This window comes from Eupeodes corollae, chromosome 2, assembly GCF_945859685.1.
Source record: "Eupeodes corollae chromosome 2, idEupCoro1.1, whole genome shotgun sequence".
NCBI classification, from domain to species: domain Eukaryota; kingdom Metazoa; phylum Arthropoda; class Insecta; order Diptera; family Syrphidae; genus Eupeodes; species Eupeodes corollae.
Window position 1 is genome coordinate 81,381,950 of NC_079148.1, and position 23,886 is coordinate 81,405,835.

The 23,886-nt window shown below is 35.0% G+C and overlaps 1 protein-coding gene across 1 annotated transcript; it reads right to left on the bottom strand.

Annotated features, from left to right (window-relative positions):
- On the bottom strand, nt 1-23,886 carry LOC129945695 (small G protein signaling modulator 2). The gene is made up of 13 exons (XM_056055554.1): nt 23,665-23,886; nt 6,759-7,149; nt 6,481-6,700; nt 6,184-6,405; nt 5,551-6,040; nt 5,349-5,485; nt 5,137-5,296; nt 4,918-5,077; nt 3,918-4,863; nt 3,734-3,858; nt 3,493-3,672; nt 2,469-2,746; nt 1-2,400 (listed from the first exon to the last, which is right to left on the bottom strand). Exons 1-13 carry the CDS (start codon nt 23,684-23,686, stop codon nt 2,312-2,314), a joined length of 3,420 nt encoding a protein of 1,139 aa, XP_055911529.1. The 5' UTR covers nt 23,687-23,886; the 3' UTR covers nt 1-2,311.

The window sequence follows — 23,886 nt, forward strand, 5'->3', positions numbered from 1 at the left end:
TTTATATTTCTTATTTGTACCCGTGCCTGTGCCATCTATAGTTTTTTTTACGGGTACTGCCTCTTGCGAGAAATTGACAAATCCTCCAAGAGTAATTTTTGTTATAAAAAGTTCTTTCTCAAATTAGCCGTTCAAATTCGGCTTAAAAGTCTGGGTCCTCTCGATCCCTGACAACAGTCTCGCACACAGGAATGGTTGAGAATTGTAAGTCACTAGACCCTAATTCTCAACGGACTGTTGCGCCACCTAATTTATTTATCTAGTTTGTGCCCAGCTTACTAAAAGCTTTCCAAATTATTTTCTGCTTGTTCCATTTTGTCTGTTTTTTTTTTATTTTAAAATATCTTATGAGACATTCACGCTATTTGTTCTTATTAATGTTTCTTAATTAAATTTTACAATAACAATAATTACTCAAAATTCACTGTTTCAAATATAACTGAATAAAATCAGTGTAAAAAAAATTCAAATAAATCGTTTTTTCTGTCTATAAAAACTTATGTAGTTTTATAGAAGTAACTTTTCATGTAGTATGCTCGTTTTTGTCTTATTTTTGTAAAAGAAATCAATTGTATTAGAAACAAAATAATATTAAAACTTATTATAAAAATATCTCAATTTTATATATATATATTGTTTTTTTATTTGTAAATATATAAACTTTTTTAACAACTTCGGTTTTTTAAAAATATTTTTAAGTATAAATGTCTAAACCTCTAATTTTTTAATTCTTTATCACTTAAGTAGTTATTTACTATGTTTTATTCTTTTATTTGTTTATAAGTTACAACAAAGTAATAATAATTATTTAGGTATGTTGATACTTATAAAAAATTAAATAAGAATTTTAATTAAAAATAATATTGAGTTTAATATCATTATAATTCGTGTATTCATATTTTACCTAAAAGTTTGTTATGAACAAATTTTAACAACAAATAGCTACAATTTAAAGAAAATATCATTACAGGTATACGACAAAGGTACTGTATTGGGAAAACTCAAGCCAGATAGTTTTTCTTTTTAATTGAAATTCAGTGCAAGTATTGGAGATCATAACTTTTTTTATTTTTTATATAAATCATTAATGTTTAATATATATTTGGCCCATTAACAAAATGCTGCCAGCGATTCATAATTATTTACAGTCAAATAGCTTAAGACGTTTATCACTTTTGGAGAAGTTTGTAGTCAAAAATTGGCCCTCAAATATGAAAAAACTAACGTGAATACTTTTTAATGTCAAATGTTGATAATCAAATCCCTGCTGAAAGCCTAGCAGCGTCAATTAAGGATAGATTGGTTTTCAGTGTTCCACATTCTTATCAATTCAAAAACTTTCAAAAAATAAATTCAACTTGGTTCACTGCAATATGATTGTTACATTTTAAAAAGTCTGCGATTGTATTTTTTTTATAATTTTATGTAAATAGAAAGGAAATATATTTTCTTGGGAATTATTTGGTTGAATTAATGTTAACTTTTTTGGGATTTTTAGTGAGAAATTACTTTTTTCGTTGTGATTTTAAGTTTTGTATTTATTTGTATGTACCTACACATAAATATTACACATTTAACTGAAATATGTCGATGTAGCACATTTGTAATCTAAGATCGCGAATCTTAAAGTGAACCATTATAAAAACTAACTATACAGTAAACCCGCCTCTCGCTTAAGGTGCTCACCAAAATTAGTACCTTTAATTTCCAAGATAAAAACCATGTTATAAATCCTTTGAGCTTAACTACCTTCCGCGTTTAACTGCCTTTTATTTTGTTATAAGAAATTGAATGGACATTTTGTACGTCTAAGTTTTTTATTTTGACAATTTCAATAAATCTCTTACAGCATTTGTTATATTTTTGAACTGACTAATATTACATTTTTTAACACAAAATGACTTTCAAGACCTTCAGCACTTTATTTCATTCTTCTTGGGGGAACATAACAACAACAAATCTTTGTTCAGACATATCTGGCTCCAGTCACATAATATGTGTGTGGGTTGGATATGTGTTATAGTCTGTGTGGCAGAAAAAGTTCCATTTCCATTCTACCTTCTTTTTGTATTAAATTTCCTTCATTAAAACCAATATTGTTTTGATTTATTCATTTTAAGAAATGGAAGGTTGTACTTTCTTCTAATAAATTTTCTAAATGTTTGTTTTTTTTTCTACCTACTTCAAGTCTTCTAAGACATTACTTTAATTTTTGTCTGTGTATAAACTGTCCTACTTTTTTGTGACTGTACGTATCTACTATTATTTGTATGTATAATATTATATATATTTATGCGCCGTTGAATTGTTTTTATTTATTTTCGATGATTGTTTGAAGCTGCAGAACTAAACTACGGGACAATTGCAGAATTGATGCCGCATTGTGACGTTCAGCCATTTCTATATTAAATTAAAAAAGTTATTGTAAATAATAGATGTATTTTTTAAATAAAATTCAATAAACTTACCGTTGAAAAATTTTATAACATCTGTAAAATCCATGCTGTTTGACAAAATAATATCTCGGTATGTTTCTAGCAAAGCTAGAGCCAAAAATAAAACAAAATGAGCGCTAGCAACATGTTTTGCAGCCCAAATTACTTCCCATGTTGAAAAAACATCGTCGTAAATAAGTTCTCGTTTGAAATCCAAAAGAAACCACCGGTAGCAAAAGTAAAAATGAGTATAGTCTCCGTGAGAATCCATGAGATCATACATTTCGGAATCCAGAATTTGTATGAGGGACCTAAAAAAAACAAAAGTTTTATTTTTTGTTTTTATTATTTTCACATATGTTGCTATATAATATGTTCATATGTACAGATAAAATATTATCTGAAGTTTTAATTTTAAAACAATTTTAATTTTTCTACTAAATAAAGTTCCATATTAATTTTGCATAGGTAGTCAAATTTATCCCATAGTCCATTTATATTTAATTTGACTACTTCTCCATCAAACTTCCAGACATAATTCGCTACCTTTAGTAGTCATTTGTTTTATTACTGTAAGGTTCTACTAATAATCATTAGTTTTATTACTGTAAGGTTCTACAGTGTTTAGTTTAGTCAACGTCATCTATAATTTTCACGTCGCATCGGATACGTGTTGTTTCTGACAATAAAATTACATGGTTTTTGATGGCCCTAATTCAAATACGGCGTAGTACCTGCGGCGTGATGGGTAGTGCGTAGGATTATCATTCCAGATGTCTTGGGTTCAATCCCTGCCTGCGTACTGCCTCTTGCGAGGAATTGACAAATCCTGCAAGAGTAATTCTTCTCATGAAAAGTCCTTTCTTAAATTAGCCGTTCGAATTGGGCTTACAAAATAACCCTCGCCCCAGGAATGGTTGAGGGTTATAAGTCACTAGGCCCTTGTTCTCAACAGATTGTTTCATAGACCATAGGTGATACACATGATTTATACGTCAATTCGACGTAGGTTATCTTTCTAGGGTTAAAGTCATATGCTTTAAAACAATAAACTTACCTCATATTAGCAAAATGCATATCCATGGCTCCTCCATTGGGAAAGTTTTCTACCATTCGTTCCATAAGCTTACAAAAACAACCGTAGGATAAGGATTCATCATCAAAAATTACTAAAAGAGGAGCCACCAAATCACACATTCCTTGCATATATCCAATATCCAAGTGTTCCCATACATATCTTCAAAAAAAAAAAACATTAGTGAAACTACACATCATTTAGTTAATATTTGCTGACTTACGTCGAAATAACATTCCGTAGTTTGTCTAAATTCTCATTTGCAAAATACCAATAATTTCTGTCACACCGCTGAACGTCCTTTTCTATACGATGCAAATTCAGGCCAAAATTTTCAAGAAGTTCGCACTGAGAAAACAATTTAATTTTTTAAATAAAATACTTAAAGAGTTCTTATCTTTACTTACAGAATAAACACCTCCATTTGAACTGGCTGGTGAAACACAAGCAGACTTTGGTTCTTGCAAAGCATCAAGAGAATTTCCATCTTCATGGACGGGTGACATAAGGTGAGTTCTTTTTCGTTCCGGACTTATATCTTTTTCGAAATGTGCAACATCAATCGAGGCATCTGTAATAATCACAGCCGCATGCGGGGGTAGAATTTCGTTGTCATCGATTTCACCATCAATTGGTATTTGATTCTCTAAGGAGCATGGTTCTTCAATGGCATCATTCAGCTGCCCTTGAATATCGTCTACACTATGGAACTCTGGAATATTCGATGACGATGGTTGATCAGTTTGTGTCAAAACATTGGGTATTTCAGCCGTGTCGGTGAACTCATTTCCCACTGTTTCATATGAGGATGTAGAAGGTGATCTCGGAATAGAAAGATTACTCATGGCAGCAGCTTCCTCCTGGTTTCCATCTGTTTCAGCGTTGTTTTGTTGTGCTTGGCCTTCGTCATTGGAGAAACAATTTTCCTGGATACGTATTCCTTCTTGTTCAGGTTCAGGTTTAGGATCATTATTAGAATCCTCTTTGCTATCTGGCTGGTTATTCATGGCATCGACATCTTCTGCGTTTCCTGAATCTGAGCTTTGTTGAACATGAGGTCTACCATTTCGCTCTAGGGGGTCGTCTTCAGCATAATCTCCTGGATCAGATATATCCGAAGAATCATCATTATCCTCAAACACGTCGTTGTCAACATCAGCTTCGATTTCATCTGTAATCTTTCCGCTATTGGCACCGCTTCCCAAACTAAGTTTTGATTTGGCAAGAGCATTCTTTTCTTTGTCGCGTTGGCGGACTATAGCTTCTACAGCCAACCATTCACTCATTGTAGTTTCATAGTAATGCTTTGTGGTTTCGTCTAATTTTTGACGTGCTGCCCGTGATGTCCCAAAGCTGGTTTGATAAAAATAAAATTATAAAATAATATAAAAGGTTATTTTGACACACCTATAGTGTCCCAACAGATAAGGCCAAACATCTTTTCTGATCTCGTGTTCAACACCACCAAAGTATACCAATCTATAGACTTCAGCTTCATTAGTAATAACTCCATCCTCCTGCAATTCCTCCCATCTTGCCCTAGTCAAGCCTTCCTCATCCACACCCACTGAAAATATACAGACTTTTTGTCAAATCCTTTCTATATTTTATTTGGTTAGAGATTACAGTCAGGTGTTATCCGTCCATTAACCAATCCAGATAAATGAGTTCGAACTGTGGACAAATGCCTACAATATGCCAACCATCCATAAAAAGCTCTAGAAATTATCTGCCGACGCATAGTAGAACAAACCAGCTCTATGCTTGCTGTTTGGTTATGAATAGCCTGTTAAATAGGAAAATCTAGCAAGTTAACACTAGTTAAATAATAACTTTACCTTTGGAGATTCAGAAAGAGCTTGGTCAATAGACATGCTCTTGCTCGAGCAATCACTGCTTCCATTTGTGGAACAGCTGCTTAGTAGGGTTCTTCTAGGACTTGTTCTTCCAATTTCAAGGATAGGATGTGAAGCCACTATTTTTTTGAAAATAAAGCATAAAGTTGTTGTAAAATTCAATGTCAAAATTATTTATACTTACAGAACTCCTGATGGTTGCTCTTGCTTACAATTCGGAAGACATAATCAATTGGAGTCTCTTCGGAGGATTCCATCACTGAAGGTAAAATCCGTCGATGACCAAACTTTGGCCAAGGAAATAATTTACCTATTCCACGTTGTGACCATAGTGGTGGATCGAGTTGTCCGTGTGGTAGGAGGCCAGTTTCCAAGCAGCTTAGGAAAGCCTGCATGTGACCACCTTCGGGAAAATGAATTGGAGGTCGTTGAACTCCATCTTGGCCAACAAGAATAATAGTACCACCAGTGTCTTCACCCCGATTTTGGTGGCAATGAACGTAAACAATGTCATCGACATTTATATTTAATGCATAGGCCCAATAGAAGCTTTTGTCAGTGCCTTCGGATTCGTTATATCCATTCATTAATTGGTTCGGTGTCCATTTTATCGTCAGAAATTGAACATTTTGATGTAGGCTTAAATATCCTGGCATTGGTTCATCTATTTCTTTCTATAATTACGCAACAAAAAATTTCAGTTGGGCAATAAAAATAAAAAATAAATGCAAGTTTAAAATTTATAAAAATACAAAATTGTAAATGCTAGTTTTAAAAAAACTTGCAGATACCTTGGTTTTTGAATATTTTTACTTACAGGAAGAACCATGACATTATTTTTCCCATAAAGAAGAGTTGCTCTAGAATTCTGATGTAATGACTCTACATAATCTTTAGCTGCACTTGCTGAAGAGCTCGACTTAAACGATCCACTACTGCAGTCCTCTGAACTAGCGTGAAGACTTCTTTTAAAATTAATTATAGGTCTTTGACATGAGGGAGGTGTTCGATTTCCTGAGCTTATTCTATGCCGTTGGACCTTGAAACAAGTATTTTAAAAAGAAGAGCATCAATTTTGTTTTTAATTATAATAAAATAATAAAAAATAACATACTAATTCATCAGCATGCGGATCCGACCAATAATGATCGACTGTCTTTGTCCGCGTAAACTCAAGAGCACATGGGCCCACCAAAAGTGAGCTCAATATTGATCCATAATCTGGATTCGATACTAATGCGTCTCGTTCGTAGTAATTACTTGCGTTGTTCACCAAATGTTCAATTATTTTTGACAAGCGCTTTTCGTACAGTGCCAATCGAATCCAAAGGTATCTTAACAAAAACAAAAAGAAATACATTTGTACTTATAACTGTTAATTTTTAGCCTTACTTAACAACTGGAGTTGGTGGAATTGTATTGATAGTTGTCACCGAACTACTACTGGACTTTTTGAGAATTTGTGGCTTAATCAAGCTGTCACTGCTTGATGAGGACCGTTTGCTTGGCTCAACATTTTCAATATCTTGAACTTTTTGGCTTATATAATCAGCTTCTGGGCAATTTTTTGCAATTTTTTGAAGCAATGCTGTTGTTGAAGACGTCTTGAAAAGACCCAGAGCACGTCGTTTTAATCCCTGACTCAAACATGCTTCAACTGCTGCGCATAAAGAAGTCACCGAACTGCTATCCTCATGTATGTACTTTTTGGTTACAGCTTCTTCCATCAATTGTTTCACTTCTTTTTTTACGTTTCCAATAAGGCGTTCCTTGAATTCGGAATCTGCAAGATTTAAAAAATATGACTTAATCAACTGTGCGGTTAACATCTTTGCTCTGGGGAGAGGCGATATCGAGTGTTGCTATAAAAACTTTTGCACCCAATATATGATTTTGAGGGTTGAAAAGGAATTTAATTATTATAAAAAATGACATGGGTTTACGAGAACGAAAAAGAATTTTCTTTGTAATTTCTAATCCACGTTTATGGAATGTACACCATAGATGATGATAGAATCATAATGCTTTAACTTGGGTTATATAACGATGTTCAGTGAAAAAAGCTTATTTCGTCCGCAAAATGAAATTCATCAAGCAACAGAAAGATATGTAGTAATTCATTAAAAAAAAAACCTATCACGTTCGTTCTTCAACGAATGTTGAAGTAATCATACTCATGGAAATTTTCTAGGTTCATACCAATATGTATAACACAAACTATATAATTACAGTGGAACTTCCATAAGTCGAACTTCGATTTAAAGAAATGAGACAAAAGTTAGTGAATTGCTGCTTTTCCAACTAAAAAACATAAACAAAACTAGGAACTTTTGGGCATAAAAACTAGTAACCCGTTCAAAACCGAAGTTCAAATGAAAACCATACAAACTCTGAATAGCCCTCCCTCTTCTTCAAACAAAACTAAAGAAATTAATCACATAAGGCTCAAGTATTTTTCAAAAAATTGAAACAAAAAGGGGTTTACCAAATAAGAGCAAAGAATTTAGAATATATCTACTGAACAAACGTCTAAAATAATTATAGTAAAAATAAAAAAATAATAATTAGTAAATTTCGAAAAAGAGGTTAAATAAAATGGGATTTCCCCAATAGGATAAAAAGTTCGATTTAAGGAGACTATTTAGTATCAAACAGAATCTATCTATAAAATTCGATTTATTCGACATCCAGAAATTCCAATTATGGAGGGCAAAATTTATGAAAATAAGGTTGAAAGATCAAAGTTCTCAATAAAATTTTGAGTTATAGAGAAATTCGACTTAAGAAAGTTCGAGTTATGGGTTCGACTGTAATGAATGGGTATCCATATGAAAACTGATATAGCGACCAATTACATTTCTGGAGTGATTGGAAGATTGGTAACTTTAAAAATTAGTTTCTTCTCAAAATGCACTTTATAAATGTGTAAAGTTTCACATAAAAAAATCTACTTTTTTTAATAAAACAAAAAAAAAATCCTATTCTAATTATCGTATTTGCAGAAAAATGAAAATTTAAATAAACAATGGGCAGGTTCAGATAGCATTTTCCAGTCAACTGCATTCTTTGAACGTAAATTTTGACCAAGGCAACTTATTTGTTTTTCAAGTGTTATAAACTTCTAACTCGGAACTTTACTTCACTAGCCTCTACCTTTAGTTGATAGCGCGGAAACTACCAATTGTATTTATTATTTTAAGAAAATATTACTTACTCCTATTTTAACTCTTTCACAGAAAACATCAGAAAATAAATAAATCATAGAGAAATAAAATTTAGCTTTCAGTTAAATGAGAAAACATGATCAACTGTCATAAGTAGACTGGACTTGGTAATTAGGGACATTGGGCAGGTGCAGACGACATAAGGGAATTGAAATTTAGGCAAGTTCCTAGTATCTGATTGGCCAGCTGTCAAAAAATATCCCTCCAATTAAGGCAAATTTACTGGAAAATATCCTGGAAAGTTAGTCAAGAAAAATCTCTCTAACTATTAAGTCAAGTCTACTTCTATCAAAATGACCGTTGATCATGTTTTTTCATTCATCTGAAAGCTGAACTTTATTACTATATGATTTATTTAATTTATTCACAACTTTGTGCATTCTGTAAAGGGGTTCCTTGCCAATTTGGAAAAGAAATAGCTAATATTTCTTTGCAATACAAAATACAAATCGTGGTGGACTTGTAGCTTGCTTGATGAGTTTTTTTAGAAAATATTTTGTTTGGTACTTTTTGTACTATGAACTTAAAATAGAGGTTTGCGAAATAAAGTTCTGAATTTGAAATTCAGTCAAAATGTACGTTCAAAGAATGAAGTTGACTGCAAATGAAGTCCCTTATGTTGCCTAAACCTGCCCATTCTTGACAAACTTTCCAGTCAACTTTACAACATATTTGCCTTAATTGGAATGCAAGTTTTTGGCAGGTGGCCAATCAGATACTAGAAACTTGCCTTGCTTTCAATTCCCTTACGAATATGTCGTTTTAAACCTGACGAATGAGACAATAGTGTCATCCCTGTATTCATTCCTTCATTTGTATACTTCCTATCCTAACATCCGTGTATTCACTTTTATGTATCTATCTGTCCTTCTCTTTGTCTATACTTTTCATTTACATCTTTATAACCATTCATTCTGAATGTAGAAGTCGTTATGATCGCACGGTCGCAATCTGATAATAAAATTAAGATTAAAATTAACTTCTTGTTGAGTCATTTATTTATTCGGAATCGGCTGTCCAAAGGACAATAGAATCGGCTGTCCAAAGGACAATATCAGAAGTGGGATATATCTTATAACAAATAATTAATAAAAGTTTAAGGTAGTGAAAATAAATATGGACTTTAACAAGTGCACAGTGCGGGAATTAAGGATAAAACGACGGGAAGCAAAATCGAACTTATCAATCGTCTCAGTAACTACCAGTTCGAAGAAGTACAAAAGGCACAAGAATCGGTCGCGTCCGAAAGCCAATTGGGTCAGAATGAAGAGCGGGAAGACGAGACGGACGTAGTTAGGTTGAGGGATGATGTAAGTGCACTCCAACGTTCAATGGAGTTGCTGACCCAACAACTTACTACCGTCATCCAACTGTCGTCGAGTCTCCAAAAGGACAATTCGAGGCTAGTGAGCGAAGTGGAGGCAGCAAATAACAACGCGCAAACGTGCTCAGTGGTTTCGAATGCACAGAATGTAACGGTCGTCGGAAACAGCCAAACGACGCGAACGAGTGGTCTCGTCGCTTCTAGATCAACCGTTATGCCGCCGTCTCCAACAATGCAAACGAACACTAACACGAGAAATCAAAATCCAACCATGCAGCCGTCCTGCTCTACCAATGTTCTGTCTCTGCCATTGCTGGCAACACAACAGCCACCGACATGTATATCCAATGTGTGTGTGCCCGAAAGCATTTCTGTTTCTCTTTCGTCGGCTGGAGTAAATAGAGTCGCGAATGAGTTACTGTATTTTGAAAATAGAAAATCAACACAAACCGAGTTGCCGCCTTCACAAAACGTTAACATTCGCGATTTACTTTGTGTAATTCCAGAGTTTGAACCCGGTAATGGAAGTCTTTCTTCCACACAATTCGTCGACCGCGTGGAACAATTAAAAATCGCGTATCAGTGGAACGAAGCATCCGTTCTGTTCGCAGTGCAATGTAAAATGAAAGGGGCTGCAAAATTGTGGATTGACGCACAAAATGTTTTTAAATCATGGCCCGAATTTGTGAATGCCTTCATGTTAGATTTTCCTTGCGATATTAATACAGCCGATGTACATAGACAAATGATGCAAATGCGCGTAATGAGAGGTGAAACACTAATTGAATTCTATTATAGTGTTGTCAGTCGGTCGTCGCGGTTGTCTCGATGATAACGCGATTATAAGTTATGTAATTAACGGGCTGTACGATGATGGGTTGCGTAGAATGCTGTCGGCTTGCTCGTTCCCAAAGTGTTGCGATTTACTGAAAACTCTGAACCGGGTGTGCGCGAGTGAAACTCCTTATGTGAATGCACCACATTATGCTCAAGCTCCACAAATGCAATTCAGTGGTCAACCACGAGAGAATTCGGGACCTATTTGCTACAATTGTCGCGAACGCGGACACGTTAAAAGGCATTGTAACCAACCTCAAAGGAAAGTAGAGCCCCAATTAATACAATCACGAATAGTGCGCGCCAAGAAACATTGAAAACAATTTTTATCAAGAACTTAAAATGTGTTGCATTAATTGACTCCGGAAGTAGCTTCTCGCTTGTACGTAGAAAATTGTCCGCGAATTTCAAAAATAATATCGTTCCGTGCAATGAAAAACTCGTTGGATTTGCATGAGGCGAATTTGAGTGTCGCGAAAAATTGATGGTGCCGATAACAATTGACGGGTCTGATTTTAAGAGTGAACTCATGGTCATCGATGATGAGGTGATGTCGTACGATGTTATAATTGGAGTCGATGTTCTGGGTAAAGGCCGCGTCGTAATCAAAAACGGACATTGTGAAATAATTGCGCTTGACCATGAAAAAATCGATTTTGGTGATCAACTCTCCGCAGAGGAGAAGCATAAATTAATCGCTCTTTTGAATTCGTTGCGGGTTGTTTCGGTGATAATTTAAAAGACCGTGGGAAGTGCACGTCGTTGAAAATTAAGCTCATGTCAAACAAACCGATCGAAAAAAAACCATACGCTATTCCTTTCCCAAAACAACAAACTGTGAACAAAATTGTTCAGGAATTACTTGATTTAGACATAATTCGTCCAGCTACATCTTCGTATGCATCACCAATTGTTATTGTTCGGAAACAAAACGGTGAAGAGCGGCTATGTGTGGACTACCGTGAGTTGAACGCAATTACAGAAAAGCGACCTTGGGCAATGCCGACCGTCGAAGAAGTTCTTACATCTGTGGCAGGAAAGAACAAAACAAACGCTATTCGTGAATATCCAGTACCGACTAACCCAACGTTGATACGAAGATTTTTGGGTCTCACTGGATTTTTCAGGAAGTTCGTAGCCAACTACGCCCATATTGCAACACCTTTGACTCGCCTGACAAGAAAGGAAGCCGTGTTCAAGTGGTCAACCGACTGTGAGAATGCGTTTCGAAAGCTTGTACACATTTTGACAGAAGAACCAGTGCTTAAAATCTATGATGTAAATAAGGAGCATCATATTCACACTGATGCCAGCAACGTGGGCCTCGCAGCGATTCTCCTTCAAGAGAACAAAAATGGGCAGCTAGAACCAGTTTCATACTTCAGTCGGGCATGTAGCGAATCCCAAAGTCAATATCACAGCTACGAACTCGAAGTGATGGCTGTAGTCGAGGCATGTGAACGATTCCGCATTTATGTCCTTGGAAAACATTTCACGATTGCTACCGATTGCTCTGCAATATCAAGTTTGAGATCAACGAAACCACTTATACCACGTATAGCCCGCTGGTTCCTAAAACTACTGGAATATGATTTTGACATTATCCACCGACCTGGAGAGGCGATGAGGCATGTTGATGCGATGAGCCGTGCTCCGGTAGAAACCGTTCATGAACCACAAGACATAGGTGCCTGCATAATGAATGTACGAATCTCTGAAAGCGATTGGGTGTGGACAATGCAAAAACAAGACGAAAAATTACTTCAAATAATGAACATTCTCTCTGGGAAAACAGAGTCAAGTCAACAGACGAAATATTGTAGCGAGTACGTAGTGAAATCCAATCGACTCTATAAGAAAGGTGATGGAAACAAACTTTTGCTAGTTATTCCTCGTGGTATGCGTTGGCGAGTCGTGAAACTGTGTCATGATGACATAGGACACCCTGGCGTCGATGGAACAGTCAAACGAATTTCACAACATTTCTGGTTTCCTAGAACTCGAAATTTTGTTAAGGGATTCATAGGGTCATGTATTGAATGCTGCTATAGTCGTGATCCGAAAAAGAAAGAATGCCAACTGCATGGAATGGATATTCCTAAAACTCCATTTCAGGTCTTACATATGGATCATCTGGGACCATTTATCAAAAGTCGTCGTGGAAACGAACATATACTTGTTATTGTCGATGCTCTTACAAGGTATTCTATTATATTTCCTGTTAAATCAACAAAAAGTAAGCCTGTCATCGATTCGCTGAACCATTTGACATTGAGTTTCGGTGTACCAGAAACAATTGTCACCGATCGAGGAACTGCATTCACCTCGGCTTTGTTTGAAGACTTCTGTAACCATAATTTAATACAACATATTAAAGTAGCAGTGAGGACTCCACGAGCAAACGGGCTTGCTGAGAGAGTGAACCAAAGCATATTGGCCTATTTAAGAACTTCATTCAACGATGTTAAAGATTGGGATACCAAGCTCCGTGAATTGAAGTGGACAATAAACACTAAAACTAATTCGACAACAAAATTTTCTCCGATTGAACTCATATACGATTTTCCACTCCGTGACATCAGTGGCAATAAATTGTTATCAGCACTTCATGAGGACGACATCAATCTCGCTGACAACCCACCAGCTAATGAGAAACGTGAAGAAGCAATCAAAAATATTGAAATAGCAAGAGAAAAGTGGAAGAAACGATTCAACGCTAAATACAAAACGCCACACAAATACGAGGAAGGAGATCTTGTGCTCATCGAAAGTCCGATCCAAAGTACAGGCGAGTCTCGGAAGCTAGAAAACAAATATAAGGGTCCATACTTGGTGACAAAGGTTCTGCGATTCGATCGTTATGTCGTGGAGAACATTGATGGAGTGAAAGTTAAGCGCAAGTTTACTACAGTAGTTAGCAGCGATAAACTCAAACCTTGGTGTGCTCTATATCCAGAGATCGACGAAGATTACGACACCGAAGAAGAAGACCAAAATCTGAACCATAACACAGAGTAACTCGGGACGAGTTGAAGTCAGAAAGGGCCGAGCTGTCATCCCTGTATTCATTCCTTCATTTGTATACTTCCTATCCTAACATCCGTGTATTCACTTTTATGTATCTATCTGTCCTTCTCTTTGTCTATACTTTTCATTTTCATTTACATCTTTATAACCATTCATTCTGAATGTAGAAGTCGTTATGATCGCACGGTCGCAATCTGATAATAAAATTAAGATTAAAATTAACTTCTTGTTGAGTCATTTATTTATTCGGAATCGGCTGTCCAAAGGACAATAGAATCGGCTGTCCAAAGGACAATAGTTATACAGCGTGAGGGGTTATGTAATGGCTTGATTTATAAAAAAATGTGTTTGAAATCGTTAGAGCGGTTTATTTTAAACCAATTTTTTGTATATACATTTTTATAATTTGAGTTTGAAAATATTTTTAGTAGACAGTATTTTTCGTAAAAAATTATGATAAAAAGATCTTGAATTTTGAAAAAATAAGTAAAAAATATTTGTTTTTTTTTTAAACCAAAATAAAAATGTTGATATTTTTGACCATCAAATTTTATAAAGACGGTATAAATCAATTTATTCATTCTGTAAAAAACTTAAAAACAAAAACGGTATTTTTATATTAAAAGAAGTTAAGGTAATAAAAAAACGAGTCCCACTCTCTGCGAAGACTCAGGCGGATTATATCGTAAAAATTTGTAATCAACCAGATGAGCGACTATCCAAAAAAATGCTGCGAAATAAGAAATGAGGATTGGTGGATGAGGAAATGGAAAAATATGGCAATCAGTTTTGATGAGGAAATTTTGATAGAAGAAAGAAACTTGGTTGATTTAAAGGAGCAGCTCTATCGCATAATTGGAAAGCACGAAAACTCAGTACAGTGTTGTACTCCCAACTCAATGTGAGCTTAAATCAAGAAATTACTTCCAAGACTCACTGAGCTTCAACGAAATCTCCTTAATTTTTAAAGCAAGATGCGAACTCTTACGACTTAACGGAGGACCTTCAATGGAAGTTTCAACCAATTTTGTTTCTTATGTAATCTTAAATCCTCAGAAGACTGCTTTCACTTTATCAGTATATGTCCCATTTTCGCATCTAAACGGATATCGTATTGCGGACAAAGAACATTAACAATGCAAGAAACAATAAAACTTTTGAACGAAACGAACTGGAAACCCCTCGCATCATTCTTGAAAGATATTTCCAAGTATAGGATGTTGCTAATATCTGAATTTGAATAGTTATACTTATTTATTATTTTGTAATGAAAAACACTTTTTATACTTATATATTTATATGAAATTGCTAACCGAGCTGACGGCAATGCCATATCTTTAAATTCATTCAATTGTTAACAAATTTATCAAAACAACGAATCAATAAATGAATACTTACTTACTTACTTAATAAAAAAAATTAATAAAAATCTAATTTGAATCGGTTTAAAACCTTAATGCCCAAGTAGAACTCAATCGCAGCATTAACAAAAAATGTATGTATGTATGTACTGTACAATGTACATCTATTGATTTTAGAATGGTATAATTTTATACAGTTTTTGTTTCGAGTTAAGAAATTATTATTGATGGTAATATCGAAAAAAACCGGTTTAGAAAAAATTTTATAGATACATAAGTAGATAATTTTATAATTTTACCAAGACATGGTAATCCTTCTTCTGTATTTATGTGGCATTTCAAATTACTTGAATAACAAAATAAATTGAAATGTAATAACAAACTATAATTTCATAGATAGCTTAGTTATTTACATATAAATATGTAAGTATAAAACTAATAAATGGAATCAAAAAAATATACTTTCAAGTGCATCTTATAGGTAAAGACGTACATTTTGATGGTTTTACTATTGGTATTGGCTCAAATATCAATAAAACTTGCACAATGCCGAATTTGTATAAGCGGGAAAATAAATCGAAAAACGTTTTTTTATAAACCCAAAAAAAAGTCACCCCGATTATTTTACAAACAAAAAATTATATTACCTGCAAAATAGTTGTAGAAAGATAGATAGATTCATATTTTATTGAATTAAAGTAAAATTTATATTACACACCAAAAATGTTTACAAAAAGCATTATAGCATGGCGACTGCCGTCCGGCAGATTGACAACAAAACACAATTAATGTAAAAGCCATCGATATACATAATTACTTTTCAATATTAAAAAAGGTATTTATAATTTGTTAGTAGTACCCGTGGCATGATGGTAAGTGCAATGGACTGACTTTCAAATGTTAAGAGGAAAAGACTTACGCCTAACCTGGTGGAAAGGAACAATGCTGCTAAGCGCGGAGCGATGCGACAAGGAGTGCAGCAAAAAAAACAGACGGTGACATCGACTACGTCTCCGAAGGTGGAGAGGGGCACTATAGGTCGCCTAAAAGTAAAAATAAAAATAGGTTCTCAAGCCTAGCGCCGCCAGAGCAGCCTAAGGAAAGGGAGATGGAGGTGCCTGAAGCCCCCAACGACAACGAAGCCGACGAAGCGGAGCTGGCACAAGTGCTGAAGGCAAAAAAGCAGCAAATAGATGCCTATGAGGACCAGCTAAAAAAGCTGAAGGAGGAGATGGAGCCCCTTCTCAGTGCACTGAGAAACAAAATTGAAGCGCGCCGACAAAAAGAGGCAGCTGAAAAGGAGGACAAACAAGCACAACGGCTCCTACAACAACAACAGCAGCAACAGGCGAAACAAAAAAAGCCTGAAACAAGACAACAAAAACAACAAAGCCTGCTACCAAAATCACCGGATCAGCGGAACAAAAAATGAAGGTTTTACCAGCAGTGACAGGCTTAATGTCTGAGGGGCCATCCACTTCGAGTAAGGCCAAGCAGCAGCAACAACAACAGCTACAAACAAGTCAGCAACAGCAGAAACAGCAACAATAGCCGCAGAAACAGCAACAGCAGCAGCAACACCAGAAACAACCACAGCCTAACAAAGAAAAAATACCACCAATAAGGACCCATAAGGTTGACATACAGGACATTAAACAGGTATGTAAGTCGGCCACTAAGGGCAAATTTCTCATTAAAATTCTAACGAAAAAGAAAAGAATTATTCGGTCCAGTGCTTCTCACTGGCCGAATACAAGTTAGTGAAAGAGTTGCTAAAAGAGGCCACAGCTGAGTTCTTCAGCTGCACGCCTAAAAGTGAAAAGTTTAAGAGATCTTAGCTGAGCTCCGCCAAAAAGCCAGTGACGATCTCGATTTTATCTGGGTCAAGCCTTTCACTACGGTGAAGTCCAGACGAGGGGGTTATAGGCTGCCAATGTTCCTCGTAACATTATCGCCCCAAGGCAGTTTTGAGAGTGTGAAGAGAATCGAATCTCTCGACAATCAAGCTGTACACTGGGAGACATTAAAAAGGCACGACGACATTTTACAATGTACGAAGTGCCAGAGGTTTGGTCATGCCAATGCCAATTGCAATATGCAGTTGCGTTGTGTCAGGTGCGGAGAAACCCACAAAGAAGGAGAATGCAAGCTGGGGAATGAGCGGGTTGAGGATTTGACCCTGCTCAAGTGTGTCCTTTGTAGAAACCAAGGGCACCTGGCTAGCTCTAGGGGATGCCCTAAGGTCCAAAAAATGAAATAGAAACAGGCCAGTTAAAAAGCCGAAAGAAGTCGAACAGTTCGACAGGCTCCAACACAAAAATTTATAGATCCCAAATTTTCCTACGCCCAAATGGTGTCAGGGAATGGGAACACGAGACAGGCTCCACCAACGGTTGCCCCAAATGCCCTTGTGCTTAAGGCACCAGAGGTGCAGCCTGACATTGTAGCCTTGTTGTTGAGCATTCAAGGTCAACTAACAGGACTGCAAAGTCAGATAAAGGAGCAAGGCAAAAGGGTAGATCATCTCTACTCTTTGTTGCCTGGCCTGGCGCAATTTAGACCATAATGGGCGCGCTGCCGGAGACGCGCCTAAAAGTCCTAGCTGTGAATGTAAATTCACTGATTAGGATTGAACGAAGAGCCGATATGTTCCAAGTGTTGACAGACTACAGTCCCGATGTGTTTATGGCTAGCGAAACTAAGCTTAACCACAAACACAAATTGACTAATAAAATTACAATATCGTAAGAAGAGACCGGCCCGACTCCACTCAAGGGGGCGGTGTCGCTCTCTTTATACGAAAAGGCATTAATTATAAAGTCATATACAACAATGAATTGTGAAAGCTCCAGACGCTAGAAGTTTGCGTTGTATGCATCTCTCTCACTCAAGGGAAGCGGATGTATATGATTGCGGCTTATGCGGCTGGAGCTCCGCAGGTTAGGGAACTGAAACTGAGCTTGGAAGAAAACTATTTCGTCTTGGCCGGTGATTTGAACACAAAACATGAAGATTGGGGAAATCAACATAGTAATCCCAGAGGTAATCATCTTTTTAATTTGATGAATCTTTACAGCGTTGAATATGGCGTTGACCTGCTGGCTACCGAAAAGCCATCGTATCCAAGAAGCGGCTCCTTTCTGGATCTTTTGCTGTACGACACTAGACTGACAGTAACATACAAAGTGGGTAATCACCCTCGAAACTGCTTACAGACAGTCGAGTACGACAGTGATCACTGCGGACTGGCTGCTGTAATGCAGATTCCGAACGAACACGTGGAGTTGGAGGAATACGTTTCAACGCATTCTTACAATTACAGTAAGATGTGTTGCCCTCGTTTCACCAACGCCCTAGCGAGAGAACTTCGTTCGAGTGACATAGCCCCACCAAACAACAGAAACCTGACAAATACAGAAATTGACCAACATTTACAACTGATGGACGAAACAATAAAACGAACAATGGAACGGACAATTCCAAAGTACAAAGAACGGGACTAAATGGACGCTTACAGAAACGCGACTATTGACGCACTACGTAGGCACAAGAGTGGCTTACAGGAGCAAGTCCCTTCCTAGTGACGAAGGTTGAGCTTCAGCTCATCTTCAACTCAATAAAAAACAAAAAGTCAGCAGGTGTCGATGGTATATCCAACGTTGTACTAAGACATTTACCGATGGAAGCAATTGACATTTACACCACACTCTTCAACTATGCACTGAATAATGCATATTGTCCAGTGCATTGAAAGACCGCTGTGGTTCATCCTCTCCCGAAAAAGGGAAAGGACAACTCCAACATGTCAAATCTTCGGTCGATAAGTCTTCTTCCGAGCATCAGCAAAGTTTTCGAAAAGATCATTAATAGGGCTCTGACTAAGTGGGCTGCGGACAACAAAATTATTCCAGTTCGGGTTCAAGGCGGGTCATGACACAATTCATGCTGCGTCTAAACTCGTTTCTGATATCCAATGGAATAAATCAAAACAACAATGCACAGGTGCTGTTCTGGTTGATTTGGAAAAGGCCTTTGACACCGTATGGTTAGAGGGTCCTTACCTAAAACTGAGAAGGATTGGCATAAGCAATCATTGTTGTATATACTTTATGATATGCTTAACGGTAGAAAGTTTGTTGTCAATTAGAAATGGTCTTCAACAGGGAGCGGTGAGTTCGCCGATTCTCTTCAGCATTTACACCAGCGATCTGATAGGTAATCTTACAAAGGCAATTGCGTACGCCGACGATCTAATTGCGTACAGAACGGCCCGAAAGGTTGAGGTTATTAGAATTCTCTTGCAGCGTGATTTCGACAAGATTCAGCGATATTGCGACGACTGGAAACTGATGTTAAATGTCCAGAAGTCGGAGACAATTCTGTTCCGGACCAGTTTTGGTGGCTTCAATCGGCACTTGATAGTGGGTAGTCGGGATGAGGTTTTAAGCCTTGGCCGGCTTACATACTTGTTTAATAGTATTAGGGTTTAGTTTTAAGTAGAATAGGCATGGTGGCACGAAAAAAAAATACAACAAAAAAACAAAAAAAAACAACAAAATATGAAAAACAAAAATGTTAGATAGTTAGATTTGCTGCTGTGGTTGTTCTAGTTCTAAGTAGTTTATAGGTAGAATAGGTAGTTTAAGCTAGTTTAAGTTTTATTTAAGGACGTTATTTTTAGTAGTTTGTAAGTAAAAATAAAAAAGGATATTTATATTAGTTTTTGTTTTCAAATTTTCTAATAAATACAAAAATAAATAAAATTTAAATGAAGTAAAATAGATCTTAGGGCCGAAAGGCATTAGTTTTAAGTGTTATAGTTAAACTAAGAGTGTCCGTATGGGACCATTAAGTTAGTTGTAAGTTATGGATAATTAGGCTAGTTTTATGAATTTGTGTCTAGCTTTAAGATAGGTTAAGAATGAATTAATAAAAATGAATTAAACAAAAACTGTCATGCGAGAGGTCTTGGGTTCTATCCCTGCCTATGCCACCTAAAGTTTTTTTCACGGGTACTGCCTCTTGCGAGGAATTAACAAAGTCTCCAAGAGTAATTCTTGTCCTGAAAAGTGCTTTCTCAAATTTTTCACCTTCGGATTCGGCTTAAAACTGTAGGTCCCTTCCATCCCTGACAACAGTACTCGCACACAGGAATGGTTGAGAGTTGTCAGTCACTAGGCCCTAGTTTTCAAACGGACTGTTGCGCCACTCAATTTATTTTTATTTATTTATTTATAATTTGTTAACAATGTACAGTTCATAATAGATTATAAGTATTATAAAAACAGTGAATAGAAACACAATCAGAAATCTTGGTTCATTAAAGTAATTCTATATCTAAGCGCAGTTTTGCAAAATTCTTAAAATTTGATAACAGTAATTTCGTTCCATAAACTTATCATTTGATCTTCCGATAATTTGATTTCTCTAAAAATGGTAGGTTGCCTATTTTACACTCTAGGGGCGAATCCGGTCTGTATGGAATGAAAGTTAAATCTATTAGTTCACTACGTAGTCTGATCATCATAGAAATCACATGGTCATTATTGGAATCCTTAAAATAATTGTGCACTGCAAGGTTGTTCTGTACAAGCAACTAGAAGCTTGAGCAATATTTTCAGCTCTACATTTCTCATCAACCTTTAAAATGACTTAATACAAGATGTTTTTAGCGTTTGTTAAATCCTCGATGGGTAAATTAAAATTAATTTGACATTCCTCAGCAAGATCTTGGCACTCTCGATACCAACTATTTTGATATTATATTGCTTTTATGTCCACTCTTTCAACGACCCGTGAATCAAAGGAAATAGTCTTTTTATAAAGTGCGTTAGGAGTTTTTTAACCGAATTGTAATTTTTACATCCCCATACCCGCGATCCATATAAAAGTATGCTCTTAGCTATTGCTTCAAATACTTTAAAATTGTTACACTGTGCTATACACTTTTTCATAAAACATTTTTTCTATGTCATAGTATTAGCAGTTTTCGCCTTAACCAATTTCTCCTTCAAGTGTTTTTCCATATTTAAATTATTTGTAACAGTAATGACAAGGTATTTAAAGTCTCGCACATATTTAATATTTTCTCTTGGAACAATTAAAAACTTAAAATAATTGGTAAGCATGGACTTTCGACTCGATATAATAGCAACAAATAAATATGTTGACTTCAAATTAGATTTTTTAAATTAACTTTTTTTGGTAATATGTATTTGGTAAAATTTGGAGTAAAATCCACTAGTCAATCCTTTTATATAAAATAAAAACTTGCGAAAACTATTACTAAAAATTGGTAAAAAATGATATTCAACTCAAATATTTCAACTTCAAAATTATTGCATTCTATGAAAAATATAATAATATTTGTATTATTAAAAAAAATTGTACTTCGTTATTTGCGGATGTCGCTATATCCGAATCAAACATTTCTTTTTTAATAAATGTTATGTTATAGATACATATGTACAATTTATTAATTCAATTAAATAAAAGTAATAATTTGTTCAAGTTCATTGTGTATTGACAGAAAAGAAATTCATATACAAATATATTATGCATAGTTAGGTGTAATGTATTTAAGACTTAGTTCTTCTGAAACGCAACACAGGTAAAAAGAATTATTTTTAGAAAATTCACTTTTATATTGTTTTTATTGGGTATATCCAATGCAAAACATTCTTTTTAATATTTGTCCATATCCAAAGGACACCCTTTTTTACAAAAATGGAAACCTATAGGAAATACTACTGAACATCAAAACAGTTTTTTTTAGTTCGGTAGCTTACAAAAAAAAATTATTTGTATTGTTGATTATCTAAATACATAATTTTCAAAATTATTAGACAATTTGGTTCACGGCAAAATATAAATTATTCTGAAGTGCATCAATAGGAAGATATTTGCGTGGGACGCATTCCAGCCTCTTTTATTGGTTTTATGAACCATTTTGGTACAACTATTAAATACTCTGGTATACGAAATTACATTTTGTATGTCCTAATTTTTAAATGTTTTTATCACATTAAAATACGAATTTGAAAATAACAAAAAAAGCTGTTTTTAAGTGTAAGTTTAAATTTAAGATATATATACATATGTAAATGTATATAGTTAATTTCTAGTTCTGATTTCAAAACTTTAACTATTTTCCGAAGTTTTAAAAATACACGTTTTTAACAATATTTAAAATTTGTTTGATATGCATATTTGAAAAACTTAATAGGTGTAATAGAATTGTTTAGACAGTTGATTAGTTACAAGTGAAAAACTTACTATAAAACTTCTTCCATTAAAAGCTGTTTTTGTATAAATGATATTTCTAATTTTTGTAAGACAGGTGAAATCTAACAACTTATGAAGATTTTTCAAATATTGTATGAAACTGAATATATAAATATTTTAAGGCCACCAAAACATATTACAAAAGTGCAATTTTATTTCCAGTAAGAAAACATTGTCGACCAACGATAATTAAGAAAAATGCATCCTTTTTTTCTTTTCGAGTATTCAGTCTAAACTCCGTTTAGAATTTTTACAAATAGTTTTCTGATAATGAAAACGATGCAAAGTAATAAGCCGACAAATTTAGTTACAAAAATACACTTAAAATATACCTACACATCTATTTGGAAAAAGGACCTTTTTCTTCTAAATTGTCAAGAAATTTAGAATGTAAATTTTGGCTAGCAGGCCAGTTGACAACATAATAATAATGTAATTAAACAATAACGCTTTGAATTTTTTGAAGCAATCCATCAAATTATAAACAAATATAATATTATAACATTGTTATGAACCTCCCACGCTACATGCGGTCAGAAACTGAATGAATTTAAGGGCACAAGCGCAAGGCCTTGGTCAAGGGTCACCGAAACATTTGTATGTATGTTTTTATCATGCATCATCTCTTCGTCCTTCAACAGCTCCAGCAAACAACATCCTCTTGGGGGTGTACAAATAAGCAAAAAAATTAAAATCAAAATAAAAACACTAACTGCTTACACACTTTCAACATAAACAAAGCCAAAAGGCAAATACAAAGACCATGAATTCCGGTCGACGAAACACATCAAAAGAACATAAAACAAAATAAAGCTTCATTTTTTCAAAACTATTTCACTTCCACCCTTTAAATTTCCCACAATATAGTGGACTATATTATAGTCTATCAGACTTCAGAGGGATGGTTATGGTGTAACGTAAAAGCTCTATCGTTCTCTCCTGCGCGAAAATTTTGTGCTTTTTATAATTTTATTATGAATGTTTTTTTCTTTTTCTATTGCTTGAAACCTAAATACAAAATAACACGAGAGGAAAATCATGATTTTAAAAAAAGCCAATTTATGAAAAAGCTCACTAAAATCAAAATGGGAGGCTCAATAAACTAAATCCAGATTTTTATTGAAAATATGCAAAATTGACTATTATTATATACCATTAGTCAAGAATTATGATTTTTTCAGCACTTTAGCCTAGAGACATAGAAAAATATTTAAAAATAGAACCCTGATGTGTAAACTCACCACCCCCAAAAGAATGTAACATATTCGAAAAGATTGATTTGTTACAAAATTAAGATTAATCGTTTTTTCCTTGTGCTAGGTTTCACAGTTTTTGTAGTTATCCGTTTTTGTGATAAAAATACTTTTTTTGTGAGTACATACGGATGCACTATTTGATATTTTTCACCATAAGAATAACCAAAAAATAATCTGATCCGAGCACGACGAAATTTGGACAAAAAT